Below are 10,901 nucleotides of genomic sequence, written 5' to 3' on the forward strand. Positions count from 1 at the left end.
AGTTATTAATATAATTTAAAATGAAAAAATCAAAAATATATTTTTGTTATATTTAAACATAGTATTATATATATATATATAAAATCAAAATCAAGATACAATTAAAAATATTTTCAGCAATCTAAATTTATTTATGCAATCTAAAATATAATTTAAATAACAAAAAAAATATAAATTTGACAAAATTATCTCAAAAAACTCAATCAAAACGGAAACCAATTAAACTATCATTTTTAAAATCATCTTGAAATGATAAAAAACTATCTTCATTAAATATAAAAGAAAATTTTAAATAAATCCTTTATCTTTTTTAGAGCAATAAAAAGCAAAATTCTCAGTGTCATTTCCTCACTGTTTAATTCTAAAGATATCCTTTACCTCTTTTAAAACAAGAAAAAGTAAAATTCTTCACATCAATCACTGTCATCTCTTTACTATTTAATTCTAAATAAATCTCTCATCTCTTTACTATTTAATTCTAAATAAATCTTTTATCTTTTTTAAAGCAAGAAACAGCAAAATGCTTCACATCAATCACTGTCATCTCCTTGTTGTTTTTTCTTTCTTAACCCGTTAATTTTAAATGACAATTCCAAAATGGTTTGAACGCTTTGAAAAAGTGCAAATAGTTAATTGAGCGATTTTGAATTATTTTGATTTATTGTCCAATTAAACTTTAAAATAAGTTTTAATGCTGTGCAGTGTGCGGTGTAAAAGGACTTTACTTTTTGAAAATGAAGAATCTTTTTAGTTAAAAAGTGCGGTGCCCACGAATACTGATAATTACACAGGGAAAAAGGACGTTTAACCCCACGGCCAGACGACGCATGCATTAAATGGCTGCTCATTTAAACGCGTATACGGTCCTGAGGGGCCACTGAATGATTCCGCGTCGCAGAAACGCACTGAATCGCTGACTTGGTTACACCGAAAAAACACTCTTTTGCAAATGGGCGGTGGACACCAATCATGATGCATCCATTAAATTACAGACTTTCCTGTACATGAGATGCACCTGTCACACACTCGAACGACTCTTTCGGAAGTGGCCGACCAAGGTGGGGCCTGAGATGCATCAAGTCGACGCTCCTGCTAACCATTCACGGCCTTACCGATTTCGTTGCAGCTTTCGGCGCGCTTTAAAACAGAGGCGAGTTGCAGGGGCAAAATTAATAACGCCACACTGGGAGGCAACCATTCGTTTCGTTGTATTGACGAGATTTCTCTGGTTAAGCTAGGGTTGTATTGACGACAGCGATACAACTATATTTCACTTGTTAAGCTGTGCTCGCGTTACCCTTGTCATCTTTATCATCTCATTTCTCAGGGTATCGCTGCATTCCTAACAATGGCTACCACACTCGCTCCCTCTTCCGCATCCACCTCCGCCTCCACCTCTGCATCTCCCCACGGCACTAACAGCTGGGAGATCTTTATAAATCATCGCGGCACCGATGTTAAAAAAACTTTCGCCAGCCATCTGTACCGCCGTCTTCATGACAATGGATTCAGAGTGTTTCTTGACCAGCCGGAACTGCAGCGCGGAGAAAAAATAGACCCTCAAATAGAAGAAGCTATATCAACCGCCTCAGTCAACGTGGCTATTTTCTCTCCTGGATACGCGGAATCGAGATGGTGTCTCGACGAACTCGTCCAAATGTTAGAGTCGATGAAGTCAGGTGCTGCCACAGTTATTCCCGTATTCTACAAAGTTAAACCAGCTGATCTACGGTGGACGAACCAGAGCAACGACAACAATGGGGGGTATGCTCAAGTCTTAAGTTTTCTACGGTGGACGGGCATAGATAGAGTGTGTGCTCCAGATTTGAGTATTCTCAGGTGGACGGGCATAGACAGATGGTTCCAGCTGAATGACATAGGTAGTGTTTATGCTCAAGCTCTACGTATTCATGAAAGGAAAGGGAGATACAGTCAAGAAAAACTTGCGTCGTGGAGAAACGCACTGTCTCAGGCTTCATCTATAAGTGGTTTTGAGTTGGAGGCTTGTAATGGGTTAGTACTCTTATTTGTATTACCTTAGCTGTATTTTTTTGGGGATTTTTTTAAGTAACAGTTAGTTTAGCTATAGTATCAATTTAAAATTCGAACTGATTTTCATACACACTGAACTTATCATTCCAAAATGCATATAGCCTATGATTGCAACTCTTTCTACCAATGATTATGAACATATACTAGACGCTGAAAAGGACACCTGGTACCACTATATATTTGCGTAGCATTATAAAAGCAAAATTCTAACTGACATTGGATGATCACTTTGCAATATCAACAAACTGAGCCGATGCTTGGCCTTCCTTCTGCTGCTCCCAATCCAGCTTCATCCGCTTTCTGTCAGGTTCCTCAGCAGACTTTGTATCTACATCCTTGTACTAAGGCTCATTTTCAAATTTCTCCTCCAGCTTTGTCATCCTTATTTTGATCGCAGTCATTCCCCGTCTTTCATTCCATCTCTAGTTTTTCAACTTCTATTCCAGCAAAACGAGCTTCGATTCCAACAAATTGTGTCTTAATTTGCATCAAATGCTCTTCCATTTCATTCTTTCTCGACACGGCCATAATCATCCCTTCAGTGGCCGTTGCTAACTTGTTCAAAAGCAATATGGGCCTCGTCATCTCTTGGATCCATTGCTAAATCAACAATGCTCTGCCAGCGATTCAAGAAAACCTTTGCCTCCTGCTGTTCTCTCTCCTCAGAGGATTATCCTGACCCCTTATCTGAGCAATTGCAACTAATATATAATCCCACACCTAGGGCGCCATTGCGAAAGCATTGGATGCAGATCTGCCATGATTGTGTGAACCTCCGTGATAGAATTTTGTATTGATTGCCAAGGGAAGAGCGTAGCAACAGGGCCAAGGAGTGTTAAGGCCTATCACATATGAATAGGCCAGTAATTCATGAGCCATCCCCACAATCTGCTTTTTGAGAGAGCCTGAATCCACCTGTTTGTACTTTGTACTACTTGAATACTCTAGGTGTTGCTATCCATGCTACGAACCTGCACTACCTTTATTCAACAATTACACCTTTATTCCATAATTACACCGCTCGTATTTGGTTTGTTTTCCAATCTGGAGGCCACCAGGGGAATAAATATTCTCAGACACCAGAGAACATTGCACTTGAAACGGCTTGGTTGGAAAGGGTATGTGAAAAACATTTGATTGTATAATGTGGATTTTGATTCATAATGATCAAGGAATTGGTTGATAACACTTCGAACTTGGTTCTATTTCCATATCTCCGTGACACAAAGTTGTCTCTTTGTTAGCCATCTCATCTAATTCAAAATCAAAATTTCAATACACATGAGAGAATTCAATATATTCAAATTGATGTGATAACAAAATAATCCTATCAAGAACGGAAGGGAGGGATTACAGCTTTCATTGGCTTTTCGAACTTGTGGTTTCAGGAACATTGAATCACCAAAAACTTGAATGTTTTATTTCTCATAGCCCTAAATACCATATGCTTGGTTAAAGATCGAGAGGCCCAATGCCAAGAAAATTTAAGCTCCTTTTATTTGTCTAGATGAAAAATAACCCGCCTGCTTCTGCCACCCCTTATTACTTTAGTTCTATTGATAAATAAATCTTTAAATAATTAGCTGTATTCATAAACAAATCTTTAAATACTTTTGCTGTGCTTGTTCTTTTGCTAATGACCAGTGATGAAGGCGAGCTCGTGGACGAAGTAGCGCGACAAGTGCAGAAAAGTGTTAGAAAACCGCCATTGCAGGTGGCCACACATCCAACTGGATTGGATGAAAAGCTACGACATTTTGAACGAACGGTGGAGCAGCGGCAAAACAGAGGGGGGCCCAATATTGTGGGGATTGTGGGTCTTGGTGGTGTGGGGAAAAGCACCCTCGCAAAATTTTTCTTCAACACAAAGAGATCAGATTACCAGCATTCCTGTTTTTTACGTGACGTTAGAGAGGCTGCAGCTAGGCGCCGTCTACCATCCTTGCAGAGTGAACTTTATAAAGGCTTGACCGGAAGCGATCAGGTAATGCAATTGCATAATGTTGATGAAGGTATAGCAATGTTAAAAGATCGTCTCTCCAGGTGTCAATCTCTCGTAGTCTTAGATGACGTGGATGATGCTGAGCAGCTGGGTGCATTATTTTCACCGTTAAAGGATGTCCTTCCTTCACATAGTTTAATTGTGCTTACTTCTCGCAATCGGGACGTTCTTAGAAAATCTGCAAGGATAGAAGAGTCATCCATTTACATGATGACAGGACTTGATCCTCAATATTCTCAACAGCTTTTTTGCTCCTATGCCTTCAACCATCCTTATCCTGCTGTGGAGTATGAAGATTTGGTTGGAAAGTTTTTAAAAGCCTGCCAGGGGTTGCCATTGTCCCTCAAAGTGATTGGGGCGCTATTGTATTCGGAAAGCCGCGAGTATTGGGTTGATCAATTGCGCAAACTATCCCAAGTGCTTCCCACGGAAATACAGAGTAGCCTAAAGATTAGCTATGATAGTCTTGATAAAGAGGAAAAGGAAATGTTCTTAGATATTGCATGTTTCTTCATAGGAATAAAGAGGGATATAGCCATAAACGTATGGGATGGATCTGACTGGAATGGATCGCTGGGTCTTAGGACTCTTGAGAGCAAGTGTCTTGTCACGTTCGATGAAAAAAACTGTTTAAGAATGCACGATCATCTCCGTGACCTGGGTAGAGAACTGGCGGACCTTCCTGGATGCCCACGTCGTCTTTGGCGCCCACCTGACAGCCTCTTTCGTAATGTGCCGACTACATCCACGGTAGGTGTTCAAAGCTCTAGACATCATGTTGTGTTCTGAAATTTATGGTTAGAGAATCGTGTCTTTAGGGTTGCTATTTCCTGATCTTCGCAAAGATGTCAATCTTGTCTTCTAACTACTTCACTGTAACTATTTAGGTGCGCGGACTTACCATGATTCAAGAAGGATATGGCGAATTGTCCCAAAGTCCTTTGGACTTTAATGATCGTGTCGTTGATATGAGCGGTTTGCAGCTGCTGAGAGCTCCAGTGTATTGTTTGGAAAGGATATTCAAGGTGATCAGCCACCCAGAACTTCTATGGCTTCGCTGTGAGATATATCCACATCTCTCCCTCCCTTCGTGGATTCAAAGTTATGCTCCGGGGATTGAAATAAATAGTTGCCTATCTTCGTGGATTCCAATAAAGAATCTAAGAGTGTTGGAATTGGTAGTGCCGGAACGGTGGCACAACAATCACTCCCTGGTGTTAGGAACCCTGTGGAACACTGAGGTACATGTAAAGTTTATTTTTTTTATGTTTTTTTCAATTTTCAATATGAGGTACATGTATAGTTTCTAGATATTCATTTTAACATTATCAGCCTTTGATGCAGGCACCTCGTAAGTTGAGGGAGTTGAATATTAGTATTGGCCTTTTCGAGTTACCAAAGTCCATAGGGCAGTTGGAGCACCTGGAAAGGATTGAACTGTTCGACTTTAGAGGAACGTTGCCTGAAGAGTTCTTTCGTCTCTGCTGGTTGAAGCACTTAAAACTCCGGGCAACGTTAATGGAGTCGTTGTCAGACTCTTTGGGGCATTTAAGAAATCTCCGACATATTGACTTGTCTGGATGCGAACATTTGCAAGCGCTGCCGCCCTCATTTGGTAATTTAGCAATGCTCCAACATATTGACTTGTCTGGATGCAAAAGTTTGCAAGCGCTGCCGGATTCCATTGAAAATTTGAAACAGGTCCAATATATTAATTTGTCAGAGTGCAGTAATTTGCAAAGGCTGCCGCAATCCTTTGGGGATTTAACAAATCTCCAAAAGGTTATACTGGCCCAGTGTGGGAAGTTGGAAATGCTTCCAGACTCCATGAACTTGACTCGACTCAAACATCTCGATTTGAGCAGCTGCAGCAACTTGATCCTCACTGGTCAAACACTAGAGAATGTTAGCACGCTTGAAAGGTTAGACTTTTCTCATTGTGGCAAAATGGAGATATTGCCTTCCCAAGTCACACGTCAGCAGTTCCTGAAAGAACTAATTTTGAATGACACAAATTTAGAAGAATTGCCAAATGACATTGGAGATCTCAGCAATTTGGAGATTCTGGATATAGACAGCCCTCTGTTGGAAACCTTGCCGCATTCACTGGGTAAGCTAATGAAATTGAAGAAATTGTCAATAAATGCTCCGATTCGTGAAGTGACATTTGCCAGTGTGGAAAAGGTTCAAGGAGGTCGCAGATTGTTGGACAAGTGCTTGCCTAGACTCAAAGAGTTACATTTGTTGAGGACCAGAATAACTGAAATATCATTTGGTGAAGGTGTTTGCCCGGTCCTTGAAGAGCTCAGTCTCAGAGATTGTGATGAGTTAGTGGAGGTTGGAGCATTGCCGACAACACTATTAGGACTTATCATGTTCGGTTGTGGTGCATTAAAGAAAATAAGTGGCCTTCGTGGCCTTGCAAAGCTTCAATATCTGACCATATACAGATATGTATATTTAGAGGACCCGCGAGATCTGGGTGTCAGGTTCAGGGAGTTGGACAATCTTACAGAGTTGAATCTGACGAAATGCGCAATTGGTGGTGTACTGCCATTTGCCAGTGTGAAAAACGTTGGAGGAGATTGCAAATTGTTGGACTCTCCTATTGACAAGTGCATGCTTCGGCTCAAATCCTTAAACCTGTCGGGTACGAGAATAACCAAAATATCATTCGGTGAAGGTGTTTGCCCAGCCCTTGAATACCTCCATCTCGCAAATTGTGTTGAGCTTGTGGAGGTTGGAGCATTGCCGACAACACTAATACATCTTAGCCTGTACGATTGTCGTGCATTAAAGAAAATAAGTGGGCTTCGTGGCCTTGCAAAGCTTCGATTTGTGGACATGAGAGGGTGTTGTGCAGTCAAAGAGCTGCCAGGTCTTGAAACATTGATATCATTGCAAACGATCTGGTGCAGTCGAAGGACGGGGAGGGTGAGCGATATTTCCGTCGCATGTCCAAGGGCATTTCAAATGTCGAGCATTCTATAGTCGAAGGACGGGGAGGGTGAGCGATATTTCCGTCGCATGTCCAAGGGCATTTCAAATGTCGAGCATTCTATAGGGTTGGAAATAGCGTTCGCCGTCGAAGAGCTGCCCGGTCTTGAAACATTGAGATATCATTGCAAACGATGTTGACATCTGAATGTGAGAATATGAAGAGAATACTGGAATTGGCTGAGGCGGCAAATCCTGAAAGCGATGTTTTCAAAAATGTATCTTAGTCTTCACCGGAGGCGGCAAATCCTGAAAGCGATGTTTTCAAAAATGTATCTTAGTCTTCACCGGCAAGGGCGTGGACTGAGCTGGCGTTGACTGAGCTGGAATCGGTGCCGTCCGAGACGGCATCGGCGTTTACTGAGACAGCAAATGTTTTAAAAAGGTCATTCAGCTCCCCATCGTCGTTTACTGTGACGGCAAATGTTTTAAAAAGGTCATTCAGCTCCCCCATTTGATGACACGAAACGAGGCTTAGTTAATGGTTTTCTGTTATTTTTATTGATGCAGGTTCCAAATGTGCTTTGGCTTTAGTACAAAGCTAATGCTAGGATTAATGTTATGTTGCTTTAAGAAGGTATTTATCACTCGGAGCGTTTAGTTTAGGGTTAATATTGTAGTTCTGTTTTTTTGGTTAATCTATTGAAGAGAGAAGTACATTAAGTCATATCAATATTTAAAAAATTTAAATGAGGCTTTGATTATAAATGGAAGTAAAATTTTATGGAAATTAGTAAAATTTTATTTCGTAAAAATTAGCGTTGTGGAAAACATAAAAATTAGTGTTGTGCAAAATTATTTATTATATTAATATTGAAACTATTTATTTTGGAAATTTTATTTTGTGTTTTTATATATATGAGTGCTAATTTAATATGAGAATGTGCATTGTATGAATGATTGAGGTACATAATTGATTTTAATTTTAATTTTAGAGGATTTTTTAATTTTATTTTTGGTTTAATGTAAGAAGAAAAACTTTATAATATCGTTAATTTATTTTGATTATTTGAAAAGTGTGATTGAATGGCATAATTGATTTTTATTTTAATTTTAAAGTGTTTTTTTTTTGGTTTTATGCGAGAAGAAAAGTTTTATAATATCTTTAATTTATTTTGATTATTTGGGAAGTCTGAGTTGAAAAAATATAAACAAAAGATTTATTTGAAGAAATTTATAGTTTTCATTTATTCACTTATGATTTTATTTAAAAATAGAAGTGTAAATTGAGAATGTGGTGGGTTAGGATATATATATATATATATATGTTTTAGTTTTGTAATATATATATATATATATATATATATATATATATATAATTGTGCCTTTTTTAAATGTTTTATGTATAATGGTTTGTTTGTTTTCTTTTTAACATATTTGTAGAGAATTAGTGATTTCTTTCATTTGTGTATTCCTTAATACTAATTTGAGTTATTTAAAAATTTCAAGTTTTGTAAAATAGTTTATCATGTCTTATGCACATGCATAGCAATTTTAGGAAGTTGTTGGTGTTGTGAGATAAATCTTGCTAGTTAAGTTTTAAAGGGAGTTTATCATTGAATTTTAGTGTATATTTGGGCTAGCTATTTAGAGATTGATTAGGCTTATTGAATAGTGACAAATGCAATGTTAGGGGGATATAAAGTTTTGGTAAAATAATGTAAAAGGTATGGTGTGGCTAGTAGTGACAGAGCCAAAGGAGATTTTGAACATTAAAGCATGAGTGTGGTGTTGTGGGGATACAACTATCATCACCATACTTGTATCTTGTTTTCAACCATTGCAAGATTCTTTGTTTGGTGTCATCAACTCTTGATTCACTCTTAATTTTAAGATTCTTGGTTTGGTATCATTAACTCTTGATTCTCTCTTAGTTTATTTCAATTCATATTTTATCTACCTTATTGTATCCATGATTTTAATTGTTGTTACTTTCGTTTATTTCACATTACTATTATTTTATCATTTTGGTTATTTTCGCTTTGCCTTGTTTGATTTTTTGCATTTTCTTTCAAATAAAGGGGCTTGTAGTTTATTTTCTAGCTAGTTTTTTTTTTAGGACCAACATACTTGGTTTTAGTTTTTATTTCCTTATTCTTCTTTGGTTTGTTGACATACATATTGAATTATTTTAGGAAGTGCATTGTTTCCTTTATTTTCAGCATTATGTACTCTGTGGTTATCTAGTTTCTTTTATGTGAAGGTGCTTTACTTATTTGAAACCAGAGTTACAACTTTAGAAGGTAGAAAAATCAAGTTTCATAAACTTGATTGTTTTAAATCATTGCAGTTTTGGTAGGTAGATGAATATATAATATAAATCAATTTTGAAATGTGAAATGGATAAATAAATATTATTATTTTTGATAAATATTTACCATAGGGAATTATATGAGTGTGTGCATTATTTCTATCATTAATGTTTTCTTTGTTATAATTTAGTATCATTAACTTTTTGCTATTGGAAAATATGGATCATTCATTTCACATATATCAGCACTGCCCAATTATTGTTCTTTTCTTCAAATAGAATGATTTATTGGACTTAGATAAAAAAAAATACTAAATAAATAAAAAGCACTTCAATATGTCACTAAATTCTAATTAGAATTTAACATCCTTGCTCTTATAAAAAAATTCAATAATTTTACAGTTACCTAAATCCAATCATAACATAAACTTATTAAAAAGGCTCAATTACAAATTCATACTTTGAATTCAATAACTTATTAAGAAGACTCACATACAATTTCATGCTTTGAATTGGACAAAAATCGTTGTTGTTGCTATCACCTCCAACTCCAAAATCAACCAATTTTATACTTTCCCCAACTACTTTGATCTATAGATTATTTGAATTATTTTATCACCTTTTTTATTTTTATTTGTAACGAGCATGTCATTTTTTTCTTTTCTCAATGTTGGGAAAATGTTCTTGGAAATTGAAACAAACCATTGTGATAGTTAGCCTTTGGAAGACAACCCATTAAAAAATGAAAGGTTGTAATGAAGAAGGACATCAATGGGGAGATGCAAAGAGAAATTGGGAAGCTTGAGGAGTAAAGATGAGAGTTTGAAGAGTGTAACTAGCTTGAAAATAGGAGGAAAAAACAATGGAGTTTGTCCATAGAACAAAGGTGTCTTTGAGCGATGGCCATCTACACTTTTTTTAGTGAACAATAATGCTTGAGATTTATGGGCATGTATAACTCACTATTTGTAAGAAATTTCCTAAGCAAAAAAAATATTGTGTTGATTATGGTGCATTTAATTGCCATTGTATATTTAGTACATTTTATTGCTTAAATATTATGTCTTGGTATTAGATGCAAACTTCAATAGCTCATTACCACTCATCATAGTGTTGAAATTTTCTATTGGTCCTTTTATTGTTTGTGGGTGTTATTGTCAATCACCCAAAACGATATTTGAGTTGTATTAAACATAGTCATAGCAACATTGTATAGGTTGATTCATCTTCCATGATGAATTGATTTTACATTATATCTTCTCAATTCAGAGTATTTGTATTTTTCTTTGTTGTGAATGGTAATGGATAAGTGAAGAATGGTTTCCAAACTACAACATTGTAAGAATACACAAGCTCTATTTTGAATGAGGCATAATCTTCCTATATAGAAATGTTTTACAATATATAGGAGACAATATTTTTCTTATTCCATAATTTGTATTCATGTTGATTTAACCAACAGGCCATAGGCCTACTATTTATGGATCATTATTAAAGCACAAGAAGGTGATGAAATCCATCTATTGGTTGTTCTAGTTATAGTAATATTGGCCCAATGATTTTTTTTAGGTATTTAAAAGTGATCTTAGCATGAATTAG

The 10,901-nt window shown here is 36.6% G+C and overlaps 1 protein-coding gene across 2 annotated transcripts; it reads left to right on the forward strand.

Moving 5' to 3' along the window:
- Positions 1-1,195: 1,195 nt before the first annotated feature.
- LOC149215169 (TMV resistance protein N-like) lies at positions 1,196-7,759 on the forward strand. Of its 2 annotated transcripts, XR_016251009.1 has the most exons (6): positions 1,196-2,013; positions 3,697-4,804; positions 4,942-5,295; positions 5,399-6,970; positions 7,044-7,436; positions 7,562-7,759. XR_016251009.1 is itself a non-coding variant. In XM_089392540.1 (5 exons), exons 1-5 carry the CDS (start codon positions 1,349-1,351, stop codon positions 7,116-7,118), a joined length of 3,774 nt encoding a protein of 1,257 aa, XP_089248666.1. In that variant the 5' UTR covers positions 1,196-1,348; the 3' UTR covers positions 7,119-7,759. The 2 variants fall into 2 exon arrangements, 1 of the variants encoding a protein (XP_089248666.1); XM_089392540.1 differs by having other exon boundaries at positions 7,044-7,759.
- Positions 7,760-10,901: the final 3,142 nt, after the last annotated feature.

The sequence above is a fragment of the Pinus tabuliformis genome, chromosome 1_1, assembly GCF_031772625.1.
Source record: "Pinus tabuliformis cultivar Carrire ecotype Pingquan chromosome 1_1, CPIR1, whole genome shotgun sequence".
NCBI lineage: Eukaryota > Viridiplantae > Streptophyta > Pinopsida > Pinales > Pinaceae > Pinus > Pinus tabuliformis.